The sequence below is a fragment of the Somniosus microcephalus genome, chromosome 6 (assembly GCF_052327205.1).
Source record: "Somniosus microcephalus isolate GS21.2 chromosome 6, FLI_Smic_1.0, whole genome shotgun sequence".
In the NCBI taxonomy this organism is placed as follows: Eukaryota; Metazoa; Chordata; class Chondrichthyes; order Squaliformes; family Somniosidae; genus Somniosus; species Somniosus microcephalus.
In genome coordinates, this window is record NC_140992.1 from 222,759,845 (window position 1) to 222,783,984 (window position 24,140).

At 45.8% G+C, this 24,140-nt stretch overlaps 1 protein-coding gene across 4 annotated transcripts in view; it reads right to left on the reverse strand.

Annotated features, from left to right (window-relative positions):
* Positions 1-4,679: 4,679 nt before the first annotated feature.
* nod2 (nucleotide-binding oligomerization domain containing 2) overlaps positions 4,680-24,140 on the reverse strand; it is a 42,432-nt gene continuing 22,971 nt past the window's right edge. For 2 of the 4 annotated variants that reach the window (XM_085991451.1, XM_085991452.1), the window contains exons 5-12: positions 15,784-15,867; positions 14,307-14,390; positions 13,478-13,561; positions 12,818-12,901; positions 12,628-12,711; positions 10,184-10,267; positions 6,577-6,660; positions 4,680-4,917 (exon numbers count right to left, since the gene is read on the reverse strand). In XM_085991451.1, the coding sequence (XP_085847577.1) occupies positions 4,815-4,917; positions 6,577-6,660; positions 10,184-10,267; positions 12,628-12,711; positions 12,818-12,901; positions 13,478-13,561; positions 14,307-14,390; positions 15,784-15,867 (691 nt within the window). In that variant the 3' untranslated portion in view covers positions 4,680-4,814. Of the gene's footprint in view, positions 4,923-6,576; positions 6,661-10,183; positions 10,268-12,627; positions 12,712-12,817; positions 12,902-13,477; positions 13,562-14,306; positions 14,391-15,783; positions 15,868-24,140 lie in introns of those variants that run through there. The other 2 variants (XM_085991453.1, XM_085991455.1) reach the window with 2 other exon arrangements.

Here is a 24,140-nt window from a genome sequence, read left to right on the forward strand (position 1 = left end):
GGCAGTGACAAGTGGGGTACCACAGGGATCGGTGCTAGGACCCAAGCTATTTACAATATATATTAATGATCTAGACGAGGGAACTAGATGTAATATTTCCAAGTTTGCAGATGACACAAAGCTGGGTGGGCGTGTGTGCTGTGAGGAGGATGCAGAGAAACACCAGCATGATTTGGACAGGTTGGGTGATGGGGCAGAAGCATGGCAGATGCAGTATAATGTGGATAAATACGAGGTTATCCACTTTGGTGGCAAAACAGGAAGGCAGATTATTATCTGAACGGCAATAGATTGGGAAAAAGGGAAGTGCAATGAGACCTGGATGTCCTTGTGCACCAGTCGCTGAAGGTAAGCATGCAGGTACAGTAGGTGGTTAAGAAGGCGAATGGTATGTTGGCCTTCATAGCGAGAGGATTCGAATACAGGAGCAAGGATGTCTTGCTGCAGTTGTACAGGGCTTTGATGAGACCACACCTTGAGTAATGTGTGCAGTTTTGGTCGCCTTACCTGAGGAAGGATGTTCTTGCTATGGAGGGAGTGCAGCGAAGATTCACCAGACTGCTACCTGGGATGGCAAGAATGACATTTGAAGAGAGATTGGGTCGATTAGGCTTATATTCGCTAGAGTTTAGAAGAATGAGAGGGGATCTCATTGAAACTGATAAAATTCTAACAGGACTAGACAGACTAGATGCAGGAAGGATGTTACCAATGGCTGGGGAGTCCAGAACCAGGGGTCACAGTCTAAGGATAAGGGGTAAGCCATTTAGAACTGAGATGAGGAGGAAGTTCTTCACCCAGAGAGTGGTGAACCTGTGGAATTCTCTACCACAGAAGGCAGTTGAGGCCAATTCATTAAATATATTTAAGAAGGAGTTAGATATATTTCTTGAGGCTAAAGGGATCAAGGGATATGGGGAGAAAGCAGGGACAGGGTACTGAATTTGGATGATCAGCCATGAGCTCATTAAATGGCAGAGCAGGCTCGAGGGGCCGAATGGCCTACTCCTGCTCCTATCACAGACAGAATCACAGAAACCCCACAGTGCAGATAGAGGCCATTTCGGCCCATCAAGCCTGCACCGACACATATCCCACCCGATCCCCGTAACCCCTACACCAACACATGTCCCACCCTATCCCTGTAACCCCACGTATTTAATCCCCCTAACACTAAGGGTCAATTTATCATAGCCAATCAACCTAACCCGCACATCTTTGGACTGTGGGAGGAAACCGGAGCACCCGGAGGAAACCCACGCAAACACGGGGAGAATGTGCAAACTCCACACAATTTCTTTGTAACAATGGATCAGATCAAAACTCTGCAGTCCTGCCACATGCAGTCATGAATGGTGGTGGACCATTAAACAACTAATGGGAGGAGGAGGCTCCAAGACTATCCCCATCCTCAATGATGGTGGAGCCCAGCACGGGAGAACAAAAGACAAGGCTGAAGCGTTTGCAACTAACTTCAGCCAGAAGTGCCGAGTGGATGATCCATATCGGCCTACTCCCAAGGTCCCCATCATCACAGAAGCTATTCTTCAGCCAATTCGATTCACTCCACGTGATATCAAGAAACGGCTGAGCTCATTGGATACAGCAAAGACTATGGGCCCAGACAACATCCCGGCTATTGTGCTGAAGACTTGTGCTCCAGAACTAGCCACGCCTCTAGCCAAGCTGTTCCAGTACAGCTACAACACTGGCATCTATCCGACAATGTGGAAAACTGCCAAGGTATGTCCTGTCCACAAAAAGCAGGACAAATCCAACCCGCCAATTACCGCCCCATCAGTCTACTCTCAATCATCAGCAAAGTGATGGAAGGTGTCATCGACAGTGCTATCAAGTGACACTTAATCACCAATAACCTGCTCACTGATGCCCAGTTTGGGTTCCGCCAAGACCACTTGGCTCCCGACCTCATTACAGCGTTGGTCCAAACATGGACAAAGGAGCTGAATTCCAGAGGTGAGGTGAGAGTGACTGCCCTTGACATCAAGGCAGCATTTGACCGAGTCTGGCATCAAGGTGCCCTAGTAAAACTGAAGTCAATTGTAGTCAGGGGGAAAACGCTCTACTGGCTGGAGTCAAACCTAGCACAAAGGAAGATGGTTGTGGTGGTTGAAGGTCAATCATCACAGCCCCAGGACATCGCTGCAGGAGTTCCTCAGGGCAGTGTCCTAGGCCCAACCATCTTCAGCTGCTTCATCAATGACCTTCCCGCCAACATAAGGTCAGAAATGGGGACGTTCGCTGATGACTGCACAGTGTTCAGCACCATTCGCAACTCCACAGATAATGAAGCAGTCCATGCCCACATGCAACAAGACCTGAACAACGTTCAGGCTTGGGCTGATAAGTGGCAGGTAACATTCGCGCCACAGAAGTGCCAGGCAATGACTATCTCCAACAAGTGAGAGTCTAACCACCTCCCCTTGACATTCAATGGCATTACCATCGCCGAATCCCCCACCATCAACATCCTGGGGGTCACCATTGACCAGAAACTTAACTGGACCAGCCACATAAATACTGTGGCAACAAGAGCAGGTCAGAGGCTAGGTATTCTGCGGCGAGTGTCTCACCTCCTGACTCCCCAAAGCCTTTCCACCATCTACAAGGCACAAGTAAGGAGTGTGATGGAATACTCTCCATTTGCCTGGATGAGTGCAGCTCCAACAACACTCAAGAAGCTCGACACCATCCAGGACAAAGCAGCCCGCTTGATTGGCACCCCATCCACCACCTTAAACCTTCATTCCCTCCATCACCGGCGTACTGTGGCTGCAGTGTGTACCATCTACAAGATGCACTGCAGCAACTCGCCAAGGCTTCTTCAGCAGCACCTCCCAAACCCGCGACCTCTTCCACCTAGAAGGGCAAGGGCAGCAGGCGCATGGGAACACCACCACCTCCAAGTTTCCCTCCAAGTCACACACCATTCTGACTTAGAAGTATATCGCCAATCCTTCATTGTCGCTGGGTCAAAATCCTGGAACTCCCTACCTAACAGCACTGTGGGGGTACCATCACCACACGGACTGCAGCGGTTCAAGAAGGCGGCTCACCACCACCTTCTCAATGGCAACTAGGGATGGACAATAAATGCTGCCATTGCCAGCGATGCCCTGATCACATAAACAAATTAAAAAATATATATTGTACTTCAGCCTTACCTTTGCAGTTTTGTTCAGGTCAGCAATCTTCTTGCCATGCCTGTAAATGAGTTTTGACACTCTATTGGTCAGCCTTCTGTGTGGGTAGTGGATCTCATAATTTACTCCTGCAGCTAATATAAGCAATATTGGGAACTAATAGTGAGGAGCAAAATTCTCCCAAAAACTTTCAGTAATCCACAGTTAATCCTCAAACAGTGATATCTCAGCTTACATCTGTGTGGAGTAGCAAGAATATGATAAAATGTGCAGGAATTATTCTGTAATAATGAACAGTAGAAAAGATGGACATCAAAAAAACATGGGTTAAGTGCCTTCCTCAGCTCAGTGCCTCTGAATCAGTAGGTCATGCGTTCAAGCCTCACTCAGAAGATTGAGCACAAAATCCAGACACTTTGGGAGGACTTTTAACCCCAAAAAACAGGTGGGTTTGGGTCGGCTGAGATGTTGAAGTATTTAAAATGTGAATCCCGACCCCAACCCGCCCACTTCCGGGTTTAACAGAGATGGGACGGTGCGGGTGGTGGGGGGTGCGAGCCAACCCGCTCCCAGGAGGCTGGATGATAATGAGGCTGGAAGCCTCTGATTTAACCTGCGGTGCAGGTTTAACTGTGGCCAGCCGGGGATCCCCGGCCGAGGCAAGGATAGTGCAGGAAGCAATCCTTGTGGGCCGGGAGTAGTCGCAGTGCTTCCTCCCCCAGACCCCTAAGCTCCCCCAGAGTCAGTCCCAACCCCCCTCCCCCCCCCCCCCCCCGACGATTGGGGATCAAAACCCCCCGCCGGGATTGGACCACCCCCCAAGGTCGGGGCTTGTATCTAACTGTGGTGCGGCCTCCTGCCCAGCGTTTCCCGCCCGACCTGTCAATCAGGCTGACTTCCGGGCAGGGAACCGGTCAGTGAAGTCACATGTACGCTGTGGAGTTAAAACTTCCGGATTTCCCGCACGTTACCGGGTTGTCCCGCTCCGGGAGGGTCAAGCACTTAAAATTCTGGCCTTTACTGCAATACTGAGGGAGTGCTGCACTGTCAGAGGTGTTGTCGTTCAGATAAGACATTAAACTGAGGCCCTCTCTGGCTGATCAAGTGGACATAAACGAACCCACAGCGCTATTTGTTGAAGAGCAGGCGAGTTCTCAGTGTTCTAGTCAACATTTATCCCTCAAACAACATAACTGAAAAAAAAATGATCTCATTGCTGTGTGTAAACTGGCTGCTGGTTTCCCTAATTTCCAACAGTGACTACAATTCAAAAATACTTAATTCGCTGTGAAATGCTTTGCGATGTCCTGAGGATATTAAAAAGGTACCAAATAAATGCATGTTCTTTCTTTAGATAAACCACTGATACTGGAAGGAGTCAGGATCACAGTAGGTGACAGGAACAATAAAAGGGTGGCAATGTTGTAAGTGGAATCCACTGTGTTAGTCATACAAACATCAGAATCATTCCAGCGAAGAACAGAAATAAAAACCACAATGTGTTAATGATTCAGCTGACAGATAAAATAAAAATTGTTTATTAAAAAGAGACAAGATTTATAAATATGACCCTAGCCTTTACAAAATTCTCTCATCTATAAATGCATTTCGTAAAGACACAGAAGCACAGTTCTTTACGGGAGTCAAGTATCAAAGGTCACAAAGTTCCCTTTTCAAGTTTCTGATCAAAATGTCAATCTCCTTTCTGCTCTGGTCATTTCTTCGATCTCCTCTGCAGTAACATGATTTCCTCCTAACCTGATGGAAAAACAACTCAATATTTTTCATGTAACTCAACTTTGTTTCAGAATTAGCTTGTGTTGCACAAGATTCCTGGTTGTGCTGTAAATAGAATATGACACATTGCAGCGTCTGATAGCTTCTTCAATAGTTCCTTCACCCTGCCCCCGCACCCATTGAAATTTCCGTCCCTTGAAAGTCATAACTCATGCTTAGATATGCTTCCAGGGATATCTGCAGCCCTATGTTATCTCTGCAAAAGGGTTTTATTCATATATGACTCTGGAGAGAGTATTAGAAATCTATTTGACCTTTTGGGACAATATAGATAAGGCCAATCCCATCTTTAAACAGGAAAATCAAACATAGCTAATCCAAATCGTCTGGTGATAATGGCCTTGACATTAACCCCCCCATGAAGGGCGGGGGCTAAACCGTCAAATTCGACTCCAACTCACCGCACATATGCCCGTTACCATCTTTACGCCGACGGGTTTCATGGCATCCAATTGTCCCGTTATGGAGAAGCGGGATACTTCATTAGCATAGTTATATCGAGCTCCCATGGTGCAATTGGGAACCTGATTTAAAATGAACTGGTGCTGCTTGGGTTTCCCAGGGGTCGGGAAACCTGGTAGTGAAAGGGAGGTGGGAACTGCCGGTTCCACAAGGTAATTACCTTTTCCAATGCTCCTTGTGGCCAGGAGGAGCAGGAGTGCTCCCCCGGCCCCTCAAGGAAGCCTTCGGGCTCCCTGCTGCCGATTGCAGACTCTCTTTACCACCCCCCTTATAATCACTTTCTCTTTCCCCTCCTCCCCCCGTCACGATGGCCAACCTTCTCCTTTGACTGTCCCCAAGGCTTACTGCCGCTGGTGGTTTTCCCTCCTGGCTTCTGGCCAGGCTGTCTATTTGGTCGGCTGCCAGGTGGGGAATGGACCCCAAAATTGCTAATGGGGTCCTGCCGTTAGGCTCGACATGATCTCCACATTCCCAGCCTTGTCGGGTTCTACGACTGTTTTCAGCCTCACCCGCACCCTCCCCATAAATATCGGGCCCAATAAGTTTGCCAACCCCGCCCATGTCTGCAGTTAATTCTTGCCATAAAAGAATTGCATTTTACAGTGCAGTTAATGTAGACTGCATGTTTAGCAATAATCAATAATACATTGGGATCATCCAAAACTTGGCTGCCCGTGTCCTAACTTGCACCAAGTCCCGTTCACCCATCACCCCTGTGCTCTCTGACCTACATTGGCGCCCGGTTAAGCAACGCCTCGATTTCAAAATTCTCATGCTTGTTTTCAAATACCTCCATGGCCTCACCCCTCCCTATCTCTGTAACCTTCTCCAGCCCCAAACCCTCCGAGATATCTTTGCTCCTCTAATTCTGGCCTCTTGAACGTCCCCGATTTCAATCACTCCACTATTGGTGGTCGTGCCTTCAGCTGCCAAGGCCCTAAGCTCTGGAACTTCCTCTCTAAACCTCTCCATCTCTCTTTCCTCCTTGAAGATGCTCCTTAAAACCTCTCTCTTTGACCAAGCTTTTGGTCATCAGCCTTAATTTCTCCTTATAAGGCTCGGTGTCAAATTTTGGGTTGAGTACAGTGGTTTCTTAATAAATACAGCTGGAAATCCCACAATGTATTTGGTTTGTTTTTAACTCATTACTTACCAAACAGCTGCAATGGTAATATTGTGCTTCAGAGCTGCGGCAATAAACTCCATTCCTTTTCTGCTTATCTTATTATTGGCCAGCCTGCAGGCAGGAAGAAATAGAAAACCATGATATGGACATTCTGTTCCCATATAATGAAGTTGCTCTTGTAATTCGGGCAGCATCCAATATTGTTCACTCACACTAACCAGACAAGGTCATCCTCCATTGCTCAGCCAAAACTTGACCTTATTCAGAGTGAATAGAATAATGTGCCTCAGGATGAACAATAACCATTTATACCATTGGGTTATGTATCAAAAATAATATAGGCTGCCCACCTTACCCTCCTGGTCTCTCCAAAAGACAACAAAACACCACACCGAAAGACTGTGTAGTTTAGGCTAAAAGTACTTTATGCTTAAGAGAAAGCAAAATAGGTCAGCAGATTAAATCACCAATACAGTTCTTAATTCTCATCAGTGCCTTAACAACATATTCTGATATCAAAATATGTCTCATGAGCACTTGTTCATAAATGGATGCCTTTGCGGACTCAAAGCTCTAGCTCACCTCAGTGACCTGTGCACTTGATTGCAATGAAATGAAGAAACTAGGTCTGCCCCTCAGATATACCTCAAAGGCAAAAGACCAGCCACAACAGCCAAGTGTCTTGCTAGCAGAATAACCCCAGATGGTTGGCAATTACAGGTCTTTATCTCACGCAGCCTGATAATTAATGTTAAATGTTTCTATTACTGGATGGGGAATAGGAGAGCTATATGAATGGGCGTTCACTTATTCAGACTCAAGTCATCAGACTCAAGACAATTGGAATTTGTTGCTGGGTGCCCGGGAAATGCTCACGCAGAGACCACATGCACACCCCATCTACTTTTGTTAAATATAGCTTATTTTGATGACCCAGAATTCTTGTTGCACTTTAACAGGAAATCCCCATATAATTAATGTATTCAGCCAAAAAAGGACACCTAAGAGTATAACCATCAACACTTACATTTTAAAAATGTTAGTATTGTGGCCTCACCTCAAATTCATATGAAAATGAAATATCCTCAAATCTGAAACTGGATGGATCTCATAGGTCCATTATTTAAGTTCTAAAAGCCTGTTTTACCTTGTTAGCTAATTGTACAAGATCAAAGCATCACATGGAATCAATCATTTTCAATGGTTCAATCAAAACAATGTTTTTTCAGCTGGAAATGTTTTGACAGTTTTCTTCCCTTCCCCTGAAGAGGCTGCCTTACACTCAGACATGGTTCCAGATGTACTGACAGCCACCTTCCTGTTGCCACTGAAGTAGCCACTCATCACGTGTGAGCATAGACCAGCTGGACCTAATCCTGTCCTCTTCTGGCATCTACACATGGTAATTTGGCACATGGCAGTGGGCAGCAGGAAGACTAACTGAATATTCCCTTCTCTAGCCCAGATAATGTGAATGACATAGAGAACAGGAGGGTGGCAGTGATTAAGTAAAATCTTATTGAGGGGTTCAAAGGATGTTCTACACCATGAGAGTACCATTGAATTTCATCTGCAGTGGATTACAGAAAAATAACACTGCCATTTAAAGCAAAACATTTAACAGTCTAGTAAAAAGGCTAACCCAAACGAGGATGTAACTAAAGATACAAGAACATCATGAAGTAGAAAAGAAGGCAAGCCCAATTGGCCCATCAAATCATCCCTTCCACAGACCATGTACAATGTACTGTTGTGGACTTTCCACAACTTATTATGTTTTCTTAGGGAGGCAATTAGCCAGGCTTAAAACTTCCAACAAGCTGACACGCTTATGAAATTATTCCCCAAAATAATCTAGTGAAACACCAGAACATCAATCCAGCATTACAATCCACTCTATTTAATTCTGACCAGTTGCATTTCACAGAGGACATGGGTGGTCCCAGCTACACATCAATGGGGCTGTGGTGGAAAGGGTGGACAGCTTTAAGTTCCTCGGAGTCCACATCACGGAAGACCTCTCCTGGTCCCTCAATACCTCCTCTCTGGTGAAGAAGGCCCAGCAGCGCCTATATTTCCTAAGGAGGCTGAAGGGATGTAACCTGTCACCCCTGATCCTCTCTAACTTTTACCGCTGCACAATAGAGAGCATCCTGACAAACTGTATCACAGTATGGTATGACAGCTGTAGCTACTATGACCGGAAAGCCCTGCAGCGGGTAGTCAAAACTGCCCAACGCATTACCGGCACCCGGCTACCGACCATAGAGCACATATACCAGAAACGCTGTTTACGGAGGTCACGGTCGATCATCAAAGACCCTACCCACCCCAGCCACAGTCTGTTCACCCTCCTGCCATCTGGGAGACGCTACAGATGCATTCGCACCCGTACGACCAGATTTAGGAACAGCTTCTTTCCCAGGGCTGTCATCCTACTGAACTCCACAAATAAACTCTAAAGCCTGCACATCTGCCAATGCACTTTATTATGGTTATGTTTATGTTAATGTATTACAAGCCAAATGTATGTTGAATGTTTAAATGTCTTAATCTAAATGTACACTCTCGGGAGCCGCAAGCCTACATTTCGTTGTACTGCACTTGTGCACTAACAATGACAATAAAGTTGATTATGATTATGATTATGACATGAATTAGTGTTCCATACAGTGTTTGATAATCTGTGTTTTTACATATTCTTATAATCTCCCACCCCAATCTTATACAGATATTGATCCAACTATTTCATTAAAAGTAGTCACCAATATAGCATGAACTGCACTTGATGGGAGTCTTATATCTATTATCCTACATAAAAAAAACTTTTAATCCCTAGTCTTGCTTGTGGTTTATTTAGTTTGAGCCTGTATTTGCTACCTCTGCAAGCAGACGGCAGGTTAATTAATCTCTCAATCATCTTTCTTCTAATCAAATCAAGTTCAATTCTTTGAGCCTGTCATGCCTCTCTGAACTCTCACTGTTGCATCAATGCCCTTTCAAAGGTACAGTGGGCTTTTTTGTCAAATATGTTGCTTTATGCAACGTATTAAGACTTTTTCCAGGGTTCAAGGAAGGATTATCCTAGATATATTTTTTTCATGAAAGCTAGATGACATACGGTTAAATAGGTTGACTTAACCTAGCCTACCCTGATGTCAACAGTAATACCAACTCTTTTGTGATTTTCAAAAGATATCCCAACCCAGCATCTAGCTTGGAATCTCAAGTAGCATTGAATCAGAGATGCAACAATGGAAATGAAAGAGAAAGACTGACTCAAATGCAAAAGAACACTTTGGAACCAATGAGCAAAGGGAAAACATAGCACACCATGTACACCTGGGATGAGTGGAAACAACTTGAAGAGTATCTCTTTCAAATTGATAACATTAAATGAATAATCAAGCAATGTCCCTGAAAGGAGAAGGAAATACATGATCTGATCTTTCTTACAGTACAAGCACAAATTTGCAGGGCTATGGGCAAAGAGCAGGGGAGTGGGACTAATTGGATAGCTCTTTCAGAGAGCCGGCACAGACACCTGCTGTGCTGTATGAATCTATGCACATAATTAGAGTTGGAGCCATAAGCTTTTGATAAATTTCACATTTATTGGCATATCACTACATACTTGAGAACCTTCAAGCTTGAGTTGTTCTGAAGTCCTTCTACAAAGTGCAGCATATCCTCATCAACTAAACTGTTCTCCTGAAGGCTGCAACAACAAAAAAACAAGTATAAACTGAAAGAAATACTAGAATTTTATTTTCTAGTAACAAACAATTTATTTTAAACATACTAGTGTGCATGAAAGACCATTTGCCATGAGGTGGTTTTGACAGGAAAATCACCTGCCAGCTTAAAAGATGGAACAGACTATCTAGGATCATGGGTCAGCTGAATTACTGACTCATGCCTGGTTTTCAAAATTTTATGAAATGCTCACTGAGCCAAAATTAGATCCAAGAGCTGCTTGATCAACATCTCACAGAACAGCTATAAAGCATGCTTACTTGCCTTTCAGTTCTCCAGAAGCTCAATGGCTCTGTAGCTTATGGTGATGCCCACTATCTGCAATCCTGTACCATGGCCCTACCAGTTCCACTCCCATTTCTAATGTTGCTGGTTCTCTGCCTACTCTGTTCCCAATGCCACCTCTTGACCCTCGCCCTCCACCACCCGCCCACTTCAGATCTCTCTACAGCCTCAGGTAGCATTGCCCTCCCCGAGACCTATCAGTGTCTTCTAGTTGTAGCTATTGCCTGCCTCTCACTCATTCCCAGTGCTCGCATATTATATTATACACACGTGCAATCACACACACTAAACTGCCCATCGTGTTGTCTAGTCGGTTGAGGAATACATGTCGGCTCATGCCATCCCTGACCCTTTACTTGAAACCCATCTGAAACTCCATACAATATTACTAATTAGTCCCTATCCTCTACCCAACCCACATCAATGGTCATAAAATGGGCTTCTCCTTACCCACAAAATATGCTTGCCATCCGAAATCTCAGAATGCGACATATTTACATATCTTTTCTTCAGTTTTCAAACATTAATTATTGTATTTCAGTGCTAAATTGTCACAAGTTTTTCAATTACTCTTCCGAATTCCTGCCTTCCTTGACCGACGTGTGCTGTGCGAAGCGATAGAAGATAATAATAAATATCCTATTTTATAGAACCCAGTTTTTCAGTATGATGATCAGGGTCCCAGTGCTCTGCGATCCCATGGCCATCGAAATCACCCTGGAATTTAGTAAGATGCTGCCGGCACAGGCACAATGGGCCAAATTGCCTCCTTCTGTGCAGTATAATTCTATGAACTGCTGTGCATCATTTTTTCATCATTTCCCTCCCTAAACAGTTTTCCCCATTGTAACTCTATTGGAACTTATACCTGATGTTTTGATTCTAAATGGGGTCAGATAACATCAATTTCAATTGATTATCTTGCTCCTTAAATCACTGTGCATTTTGATCCTTGCACTTACTTTTTTTTTATTCAGTCATGGGATGTGGGCGTCACTGACAAGGCCAGCATTTATTGCCCATCCCTAATTGCCCTCGAGAAGGTGATGGTGAACCACCTTCTTGAACCACTGCAGTCCGTGTGGTGAAGGTTCTCCCACGGTGCCGTTAGGGAGGATTTCCAGGATTTTGACCCAGCGACGATGAAGGAATGGCAATATATTTCCAAGTGTTGCAGTTAAAGTGTATAAAGTTGAAATGCTTTTGGATTATGTAACCCACTGCTCTCAGCATCTTAATTAGATGTCTTTACAGAAGCTCCAAATCTAGTTTAGCAGCTAAGTGTACAAGGTGTGAAATACATGGGGATTAATGAGCCACAAATTGATGGGGATGGAAAGTTGGTGTCAGTTAGCTCTATTCTGATTCAGAACACCAGGTATCCGTTACCTACTACTCAACACTTAGTTGCCTCTTAACACCTAGCTGCCTCTGAAAAATCAGCCGAGACAATCAGGTATTAAGTGACAGCTATTATTACTGTAAATAGCACATGGTTTTTAAACAATTTGAAATGCTCAGTTCTCCTAACAACAGCAACCAATTTTGCACTTGTTTTTATACAGTATTTAAACATATGTTGCAACAGTGATGTCCCCAAATCCTGGGCAGCCTTATTGTAGAATCTACATTCTCACACTGCAAAATTTAGTTGGGGTTTCCACAGGCATTGGCCTGGAGGTGCTGCAGAATTCAACAGGCTCTGCTTAGAGTATATTACAGCAGCAAAAGCTGAATTAGTGGAAGTATCTCAAGAGCACCCCTTTCCAAAGCAGTGTCAAAACTAACAAGAGATTCACACCTTATTTGAAGTGCACAAGTTGGGCAGCATCATACCAGCAAGCGCTCTTCAAACATCACGCTAGGAGTACAGTAAAAAAACAAGTTTGCGCAACCACAAATATCAGTAGCCATAATAAAAGAATCATAAATTCAACTGACAGCCTGATTAATGATTTGACCCCACCCAAAACAAGCTGAGGCCTAGTGCTTCGCTATTTAGTCACTTTTCCATGCTGATGTCTTGAAGACACTCACCACAGCTCCTCGAGGACGGTGTTCTTCTTCAGCATTAAAGCCAAAGCCCTGGCACCACGACTGCCAACATTGTTACCTACAAGACTAATAGTCAGAAAAGTGTCCACTGAATTACGTACCTAAACACATGTTTTTAAAAAGTTTAAATCAAAAGGTTCTGTTAGAAGCATTACTACACAAGCATCCTTACCTTAGCCATAACATGCTCGTGTTGTTCTCAAGAGCTGCGGCTATAGCACAAGCACCAGCATCTCCAATTTTGTTTCCCCAAAGTCTGGATAAACATTGAAGTAAACAGTTTATGAATCACGATATTACACAAATGAAGTAAACGGTGTAAAATGACTTCATGTTCACAGTGTAAGGCATCGCTGGGTTATATTATAATGAAATGGGGGTCATTTTAACCCAGCGTGCCTGGCGGGAAACTGACTGGATCAGCCTTGTGTTTTACAACAGTGACAACACAACAAAAGTACTTCATTGGCTGTAAAGCGCTTTGGGACGTCCGGTGAGCATGAAAGGCACTGTATAAATGCAAGTCTTTCTTTCTTACACCCCATCTGATTTTACTTCCCATTGACTTCAAAAATTACCCCCGAAAATCTTATAACTGATGTGAATTAGTTTCTATTATTCTATTATTTAATTTACATATTTTTATCTGTTACTATGAAGGCACATGTTCTACAGTAGCATGATCACCAAACTACCAAACCCAAGAGGTAAAAGAGATTACAAAGAGATTATAATCTAAGGATTTACTGTTGGCCTTTGCGATCCTATGTGAATGAAGTGTGTATGATGTTCAGTATCAGCATGTGAATCCAGAACAATGAAAATGACATACCCCAAGTACTGGATGGAGTTGTTCTGTTTTAAACCTTCTGCCAGCACTTCTGCCCCAGCAGCTGTTAAATGGTTGTTGCCTAGCCTGGGAATGTTAAAGAATGAATACAAGGCATAAATAAGCACCATTTAAAAATCTAATGAGCAACAATTTTCAATGGGCCCTCTCCATTGGTACAATTGCAGCAGAAGCAGTCCTCATGGCCAGCCAAATTGATGGCCAGAGCCAAATCCCAGGGACAGGGTCATTTGAATGCTCAGGGAGACTCCTGGCGCTTTCAAGTACATTTCAGAGACACCCACCCTGATCCACTATTGTAAGGTGGAGTTGTCCAAAGCCACTCTGCTAGGAGGTCCCCCAAGACAATTCCTAGGTCAAAAACCTTTGGCTGCTTTTACCATCTTCATCTCCAAATAGAGCCAAAATGCAGTAGATAAATGTAATCAATCCACTGGGATCAATTGCTTTTGTCTGTGAATCTTCTGGGGCCTTCCCAAAGGCCTCAAGAGGTCATGCCAGCTTATAGCTGTGGACAGTTTTGTTGAGGCCTTATAAAGGGCACACTGGATGAAATTCCCTGGGTAACGCAGGAACCACCCCAGACACCCCCCCTTGATGGGGGAGGGGGGGTGGACTCAGCTGCTCCAAACCCACTGGAATTTAAAGTGGGACTTGGTACAGGGCGGAATCCTGGTGGAACCTGGCTCTGCCTCAAATTCAAATCCACTTCAGGTGATCCGCCCAATTTATGCTCTGCCGGCGAACTGGAATTTCAGGCCTTAAATGTCTAAATGCTTCCTTTGTTGAACACTCCTGGTATTGATCTTACCTTAATGCTAGAAAGTTATCCTTGTGTTTAAGAAGCTTTGCAAAATTCTGAGCGCACGCATCAGTTAAATTGTTGTGAAACAATCTAAAAAAAAACCATAGGAATTTGAGTAGTAAATGATTTTCCCTGAATATAAAGGTTTGCTTTACACACAATACTTTCTACACAGTCAGATTACTTCACCACACAGAATTTGTACAACATTTTTTTTTTTTTTAAGTTTCATGAAAATTCATGTTGCACCCGAATCGAAAGTCATCTGAAATAAGGAGGGGGCAGAGATGTAGGGGTCGAATTTCAGTGTGCCGTGAGGCAGGGCTTTTAGGCGTGCGGGGGGCAAAAATCCCAAATTCGGGGGTCCCGACACCATCCCGCCCAAAACCCACCTCCACGTAAGTTTCAAAGGAGGCGGGTACCCGCCCTGCACTGGGACCCGCCGACCCGAGGCAGGAAGGGATTAGTGCCAATTAACTGCCTGTTAACAGGTAGTTAACAGGCAATTTTTAGCCTAATCCCTATTTTGAAGGGTGTTGTGGGGATTCCCGACGGCTCCAAACCACGCCAGGTTGGAGGAGGCGGGCCGTCAGGTTGAAGGACTTGGAGGGGTCGCGATGTCGGTGTTCAGGTGAGTGATGGGTGCATGAGTGCAAAGGTAAGTGTGTCTGGCACGTCTAAAGTGTGTAAAGAAGTTTAAATTACCTGTACTTACCTTAACAGCCTTCCTTCCTCTAGGCTTCGGGAGTCCATCATTCAGCCGGCACAGAAAGCAGAATGGCCACGAGCTGTCAAAAGTGACAGCCTTCAGCTTTCAGTGCCGGCGTGATTTCTAACTGAGTCTGCGTAGAAGGACTCAGGTTAGAAGACTGTCAGTGTTTGACAGCTTCAAACAGCTGTGAAACACTGATAATTCATCTGTCAACACGTCTTGACAGATGAAATTTCAGTCTGTGACGTCACCTGTTGCCGGGTGGCCCTTAATTGGCCTGCTGAGCCCGCTGGGCGGGCTCAACAAGGTCAATCAAGGGAAAATCGCGTGGATTGGCCGCATCTCAATGGAGGCGGGACTAAAACCCGAAAGTTGTAGTCCCGCCTCCTTCCTGACTTCTGAATGAAAATCCAGCCCGTAACCTCTGAGGGAAATGGGGGCAGGGGGAGAACATGAGGAGGGAGATGTGTCTCCCTCAAACTTTGATATGGTTTACATTCCATCTCTCCAAATTTTAGACTTGCCCGTAGTGTTCCGCACTCCCAGCTCTTTACAAATGGCTGTGCCTCTGGGAGTGGGGCTAAAAGTATAAATAAACAAATGCAGACACCTATCTCTACATCACCTTCCATTGTATTCTCTTATAGCTACTTCCTTATGGTTATAAATATATTAGAATTGTTTTTTAAATCACTAAGTAATTTTGAGACTCTCAATAATTGTAGATGTCAGCACCATGTTAACAGAAACACCCAGCAAAATTGTTCTTACGCAATCTTTTGTAAATTGCGGCAGCCAAGAGCTTGGTCAACCAGCTTGGAGGCTCCTTGATCAGAAATGTTATTTGCTCGGAGGCTGCAATATATAAACATAAAAATATAATCAACATAAATAAACAGAAAAACTGCAAAAATCAATATAACTCCATTTTAATACATTTGCTCCCACCATACTATATTTTTTGATTGAAAATCATTACTGTAATTAAAGACATTTTCAATCTACTTGTAAGCTGACATAATTCTAATATTCTTTGCTAAAATGGTCACTTCAAGGAGAGGTGTCTGGTATAAGACTGATTAAGGTCTGGCTGTTAAATTGTCAGGAAGCTGTGCACCTCCTGGTAACAGCTCAAATTCTGTGCAGTCATGAGCATCCATGGCTGTGTCTGTTGTCCATACGGGATGTGTACCATTGCCCAAACATATTACTATAAGAAATTTGTTATTTGATTCTATTCAAATATATGGAGACAGTTTGTGAGTTGTAGTCTGAAGAACTGCTCAAAGATGGGCCTATACCAGTAAAAGGCACTTTCCTTCACTTTATACTTTCTTAGATTATATTAATACAATTAAAAGTCTTTGGGGGAGAAATTCAGTATCGCTCTGGTTGGGGCGCTAACTTTTGAGAAGTTGGAAGTTTAGCACCAGGCGCTAATCAATCTCGCTGCCCGCTAAATTCAGTCTCAGCACTCAAAGAATGCAGGGGAGTGCTAAATCAGGCTCACTGGAGTTTAGAAGATTGAGAGGGGATCTCATCGAAACCTATAAAATTCTGTCAGGTCTGGACAGACTAGATGCAGGAAGGATGTTTTGGATGGCCGGGGAGTCCAGAACCAGGGGTCATAGTCTAAGGATAAGGGGTAAGCCATTTAGGACTGAAATGAGGAGGAATTTCTTCACCCAGAGAGTGGTGAACCTGTGGAATTCTCTGCCACAGAGGGCGGTGGAGGCCAGTTCAATAAATATATTCAAGAAAGAGTTGGATATATTTCTTGAGGCTAAAGGGATATGGGGAGAAGGCAGGGATAGGGTACTGAATTTGGATGATCAACCATGATCTCATTGAATGGCAGAGCAGGCTCGAAGGGCCGAATGGCCTACTCCTGCTCCTATCTTCTATGTTTCTATGTTTCTATGTAATGGTGTAAGTGGGTGGCGTTAGGCTTCAAGCGATAACTAATATGAGGTGTTGTGTAATCGGGAGTGAGCACTGGCGCAGGCGCCTTCCAGCCATTAAAGGGGAGGGTCACTGGAGTCTGCACACCAGCCCCCAATGATTCAGGGAGTGCAGAACAGCGATGTACTGTGGGATGAAATGCAAAGTCCTTTGATGACCCGCAACACTCCAGGGACTAAGCAGCCTTTATTTGGCTGCAGATACATCCTGTGCTCTCGGCCACTCAAATCTGACCTTTGGAATGGAAGTTCCTTGACAGCTGGGGCACATCCCTTTAAGCACCGCCATGCCAGACTCCAGCCGGCTGGTTCACGCCTCCGCTCCCTGGCGCTGTCGGCGTGAGGTGGGGAGCGCTACTGAAGTTTGTAGATCGGGTGCCCAGCGGGCGCTGCACACTCGCTGACATCACGATCTACATGGCGGAATGTGCCGAGACGCTAACTGTTATCGCCAGCGCGATGGGGCCGGCGAATTTGCCGTGCGGCGTGGAATTTGCCCTGCCGCAGCGCTACTGCCTGAGCACCTCGTAAGCACCCCCGCCAGGCAATAACCTACTGAATTTCGCCCCCTTTTTGTTTCCGATCGATCATCAAAATTTAAATAAAATGTTCCCAATTTTGGCTTTGCTTGCCAGCAAATTTTATTACAATGTGCAATGGATGTGAGCCTTATTCACGGATGCAGGTGATAAAATAGTATTGTGCTCCACTTAGTGTATAATACAAGTACTGCACTGTGTATAGCTACCAGTTTCAACATTAGTATTCAGTCACAAAACATTACTGTAATCCTGGAATAGTTATTTTTAAAATCATGTTTAAAATGTAAGAATGAAGTCAGGAAATTGCATTCTGACATTAAATGCTTAGCGTCACCCTAGTTTTGCAGGATAGGGGCTGAACTTGTTTTTAGTTCACTTGTATTGACTTGTATGTGATTTTTGAACTCAAGATTTTTGACAATTGGTGAAAAATGGTCATAAGCACACAATTTGCAGAATAACGTCATTCAATACTCAACAACACTTAGGGCTGGATTTTGCCAGCAGAGGCGGGTTCACGTCGGGTTGGCTGTTCGGCGGGCTCTGGTCCCGCTGTCGGTTTCAGCCGCACTTCAATATCGATTTTGAGTTAACTGGGCTTATTAAGACCGCCGTGTACGTTAGCCGGCCCAATCAGTGGGTTCGGGTCTGCTGCTCGCCTCTGCTGACGTCTTCGATTCAGCTGCATTTAAGGGGCCCATGCAGCCTTTGGGTTTTACTCACTTTCTAATGCTCCTCATTGCTATTGTTTGCAAGATGACTGCTGCAAGAACCAAGGCTTCTCCCCACTTTGATGATGACTCCCTCCATGCTCTTGTGGAGGGAGTGAGAGGGCGCAAGGAGATTATGCTTCCATCCAATGGACGGAGGAAGCCTCCTCAGCAAACCAAGGCAGCCTGGCTGCAAATTGCTGAGGAGGTGAGCGCCAGGTCTTTGTGCTCACGCACCTGGGTTCAGTGCAGGAAAAGGTTCAATGATCTGCTACACTCAGCAAAAGTGAGTATAACACCCCACTTACTTTCAATCTGCTTCCCATCTCCTCTCATCACCAGCACTCTGCATTGTCAGCCTACTCCTGCACATCCCAACTTCCCCTTACATCCCTTACACCCTTAACCATCCCTCTCTCTCTATGTACAGAATCACTTCACTATTCGACTATGCTGCCCTCACACTCCCTCTCACTGCTATGCAATGGCAACAACTTAACAACGCACAGGGAGGGCCCTTGGTATTGGCACCTCACTCCATCTTTGTCTCCCTCTCAGCACCTATGCTATGGATTCTCTACACTCACTCCAACATTCTCGCTCAAACTCCACTTGTGTCCCTCATTGCAGGAAAAGAGAGCCCACAATAAGAGGGAGAGGGGGAGGACAGGAGGAGGCCCACCTTCCTTGGCGCATTTAACCAACGCTAAGGAAGCTGCTATCGGGATTGTCAGAGGTGCAGAGGAGCTGGAAGTGGGGGACGGAGAGACGGGCGCAGTAGAGCAAGCTGGTGACAGAATAGATTTTCAACCCTCTCATTTAGATTCCATGAGTAACTGATATGGCATCTGATGTTCATACAGATTGAGTTCTGATCATCTGCACAATGGGATGTGTCTGCTACCTAAATATCACATGTCTAACTCATGCCTTTACTCCACCACAGGACCATCGAGAGCCCCCCTCCCCAATGTCCAGGAGAAAGAGCTGGCAACTCCTCAGAGGAAGCTGCAACATCTGAGGGAGCAGCGTCAGCAGAAATGAGCACACCCAACTACAGCGCAGACACACACCTCGGTGGGTCCATTGCGAGATAGAGTAGTGTTGTCACCTGGTGTATCACAGCTCATAAGTGAACATCAGCAGATGGTGGCGGCAGGGACAGCAGAGGAGCGTCCTCGTTGGAGGTCGCAGGACTCTCCTAGTTCTGCTCAGCTGCAATGTGGATGCTGTGCCTCTGGGGCCATCCAGAAAGAGAGCAGTGCTGGAACTCCAGGAACAACTGCAGGAATCTCTGACAGGGTTTGCATCCACGCTAACTGTGAGTGTGCAGAGAACGGAGGAGTCCATGGCAAACATGAGCAATGCCATGGTGCACACAGTGGCGAATGTAGGTGTTGCCATGGATAGGATGGCAACCTCCATGGAGGACACAAATCACCAGATGCAAATGAACATGGTGACTCTTCTAGATTGACGGTCAGCTATGGAGGATAGATGGGCATCTATCGTGGAGAGGAACCAAAGGTACATGGACGTCTCAGTTGAGAACTGTCAGTACAGAGACAGGTCCTCATGGCCCCACTGATGTGCAGCAAGGTGCTCTCCAGCTACTTGCTAGCAGTGAAGTGTGGGTGACGCATGAGAGGGATGTTGGTGGTCGACAACACGTGTGGGCTCCTCTCCAAGCGTCACACTCCCATGCCATTGCAGAGCCCTCGGTCAGAGACCCAGATGCCTCACCCAACTGAGATGGCCGTCTCTGCCCCTGCACAGCCGCAGGAGGAGCAGACTGTTGCAGAGCCCTCCCAGGCTCCCAAACCCCGAGGACGCCCGCCAAAGGCGTCTAAGCAGGCACAGCAGAGAAGTGAGCAAGGTGCCCCAACATCTGCTAAAGCCACAGGGGAAGCACCACGTTGAAGCACGCGTAAGAGAAAGTTAACACACAAATAGTCAGAAGGGTAACAACTTGGTGCAAACATGCATAATGTTCTCCCTGTGGTTACACACTAGCTGGATGTTAAGGGAGTGGAAGCCCTTGCAGTTCACAAATACAGTTGGGTTGTGATGGGGTGCCCTAATGGCCACATGTGTGTCGTCTAGGATGCCCTGCACCCTTGGGAAGCCTGCCATATTTGCAAAGCCAACTGCATGCGCAGTAACACTTGCTTCATCCATGGAGAAGTGGATGTAATTGTGCAATTTGGCAAAGAGGGCATCGGTAACCTGCGTGATGCAAGTGTGTGCGGCCGACTGGGAAATGCCGCTGATGTCTGCTGATGATCCCTGGAAGGACCCTGACGCAACGAAGTTGAGGACGGTGGTGACTTTGACAGCCACTGGTAAGGAGTGTCCATCCGCTCCTCTGGGCTGCAGCTGTTGGTGCAGCATTGTGCAGATGTCAGCGACTACCTCTCGTGAAAGTCTCAGCCTCCTTTGGCACTGCTGCTCACTCATGTTGAGGACGCTCATCCTCTGCCTGTAAACGCTGTGTTGGGGGCATCTCTTGTGGCGCGGTGCAGCCCTGTGCTGATGCCCTGTGCCGCATCAGGTGGCTGAGGAGAAGGTTGGCGTTCCTGTTGGCACTGCTGGTGTACTTGGTTCTGCTGCTGCCGCGGCTGCTCTACCTTCGATATGGAGGACCAGGATGAGAGGGTATAAATGGTTCCCATCCCGCTGATATGTATCTCAGTTGAGGAAGAGATGTTATAAGCGCTCAGTCAATGTGGGCAGAGGGTATTCCAAGGAGGTCACAGTGCATATGGATCTCAAATTAAACACTTACAACCTCAATACACCTGCAAAATGTGTTCCAGATCCTCAAAACACAAAGTTCTGGCATCTGAAAGTGAACTCATGTTACAGGTCAGCTTTTATGCTGCAGGAGCAGCTGTCAACTATTCAGCTAACTGCTGAACCCGGTACAATCAGATGTGTTTGTCGCACGATGTGCAACACGCTGAAAATGTTGCAAAATGGGAAGAGCCTCTCAAAATAGGATTATCCAGACAGTTGACAAGCTGTTAACTGCCTTAAGTGGCTTTCCCGCCGCTTAGTGTCGGGTCTGATCAGAACTTGCAGACCCGACACTTTATAAAGTTGCGTGGAGGCGGGATGGCGGTGGGTTCGCAACCCATCATCAATCATTTTGATTTTAACTCCGGACCCACCTCCAAACCCGCCCTCTGGGCGCCAGTAAAATCGCGGCCTTAGTGCGAGTTAGAATACAGGTAGACTACCCTTTATCCGGACTTCCGAAAACCGAAACCCTCGAAAAACCGAAGGTTTTTTCGTTCAGCGTAAGTCGTGCGTACGACTTACGCTGAACGAAAAAACCTTCGGCTTTTAGAGGGTTCCGGTTGCGGAAGTTCGGATAAAGGGTAAGTCGTGCGCACGACCCCCCGCCGACCCCCCCGCCAGCCCCGACAACCGCCGACCCCCCCGCGGACCCCGCCGGCCCCGACAACCGCCGACCCCCCCCCGCGGACCCCGCAAGCCGCCGACCCCCCCGCGGACCCCGCCGGCCCCGACAACCGCCGACCCCCCCGCGGACCCCCCCCGCGGACACCGACAACCGCCGACCCCCCCCGCGGACCCCGACAACCGCCGACCCCGCCAGCCGCCGACCCCCCCGGCCCCGACAACCGCCGACCCACCCGCGGACCCCGCCAGCCCCGACAACCGCCGACCCCCCCGCGGACCCCGCCAGCCGCCGACCCCCCCCCCCCCCGCCCCCCGCCGACCCCGACTGACTTACGCTGAGCGTCAGCGTAAGTCGTGCGCACGACCCCCCGCCGACCCCCCCGCGGACCCCCGCCGACCCACCTTCCGAAAGCCGAAATTCTCCTTTATCCGAAACTCGGCTGGTCCCGAGGTTTTCGGATAAAGGATAGTCTACCTGTAGTGAATTCAATGTCAAATCAAGTACAGAGAGTGAAGTAAAGAGAGGGAAAGAAAGATTGGCTTAAGAGAGAGAGATAAGAGGCAGAAAGAAAAAGTAAAACAAAATGTTTTTATTTAAATTTATTTTTTAAATCAAGAACTAGAAATCTGAAGGAATGAGACTCCACATTTGTATAAGTTAATTTTCAGTGCCAGAGCGGTTGTTTGGCAGTAATTAAGACTAATCACGCTGTGAAAAGGATACTTACATTGGAATGGACAAGCACTAACTTTTTCTGCTGAGTTTAGTCTGTAATTATGAGGTAAGTACAACAACTTCACGCCGTTCAATGTATTTGAATAGCGAGTCAGGCAGTGAGATGCCGTTTCGGGAAACTTTCGGAGGAACGTCGCATCACGGACAGCAATGTCCACATTTAACTGCGCACGCGCAATCACTGGAAGTTACTGTCTAATTTCCATGTAAATAACGGTGAATACTGTGGGCCTCAGCCATTATTTCTACAGCAAAATCCAGCCCAATGTTATGTGCAGTTGAAACAAAGGTCAGACCTTCAATTGAGCAGAATGGAAACCAATATCTGAATCTTTGTTCAAACGTAAGGATTAGCAGAAAGCCTGAAGCATGGCAAAATAATATTTTTAAATATACCATGGAGACTGGAATATAATACCTGCAAAATAGGTCACAATTCATTGAATGGACAAGCCACCATTTTTGTAAACTGACCTTCCCCCATTTCACGCATTTCAGGTAACATGACATCTCTGAACTATGCTGGCCTGTTGTTCCACTTTTGTCATTTTATAATATTTAGCATCAGGAAAGTAGACAATGTTCTTTAGGTATAAACATGCAGATTTTTAGTGCTCAAAAGCACCCAAAAAGAAAGATCTAGCATTTATATAGCATCTTTTACAATCTCGGAACATCCCAAAGCACTCCAAATGAAGTACGTTTGATGTGCAGTCACTGTTGTAATGCAGGGAATTGCAGCAGCTAATATGCACACAATGTCCCAAAAACAGCAGTGAGATAAATGACCAGATAATCTGTTTTGGTGGTGTTAATTGAGGGATAAATGTTGGCCAGGACACCAGAAGAACTCTCTGCTCTTCCTCATATAGTGCCAAAGGATCTTTTATGTCCACCTGGAAGGGCAGACGGTTTACCGTCTCATCCAAAAGACAGCACCTGTAACAGTGCATACTCCCTCAGTAACACACTGAAGTGTCAGCCTAGATGTGTTCAAGTATCTGGAACGGGGCTTGAACCCACGACTTTTTGACTCAGAGTTAAGAGTGCTAGCACTAAGCCAAGGCTAAAACCTCAGTTCAAAGATAAGAACTTGGGTACAGGAGAAACATTTCTTGTAGTCTTTGACAGGGCTAACAAGTCAACGGATACCATATCGCCTCACTAAACCCAGCGCTTATCATTAAAATAATTCTCAAGTCCATTTTTTAAGACCTATTCATCGCCACAAAACACAACTCAAATTAAGAGGGAGAAAATAGATTATGAGAGTAAGCTTTCAGGAAACATAAAAACTGACTGTAAAAGCTTCTATAGATATGTGAAGAGAAAAAGATTGGTGAAGTCAAGTGTAGCTCCCTTGCAGTGAGAATCAGGGGAATTTATAATGGGGAACAAAGAAATGGCAAACCAATTAAATACATACTTTGGTTCTGTCTTCACAAAGCAGGACACAAATAACCTCCCAGAGATGTCGGGGAACATTGGGTCTAATGAGAGGGAGGAATTGAATGAAATCAGTATTTGTAGGGAAATGTTGTTAGGGAAAATTAACGAGATTGAAGGCCGATAAATCCCCAAGGCCTGATAATCTACATTCTATGGTACTTAAGGAAGTGGCCCTAGAAATAGTAGATGCATTGCTGGTCATCTTCCAAAGTTCTATAGTTTCTGGAATAGTTCCCATGGATTAGAGGATAGCTAATGTAACCCCACTATTTAAAAAAGGTGGTAGAGAGAAAACTGGGATAATGTG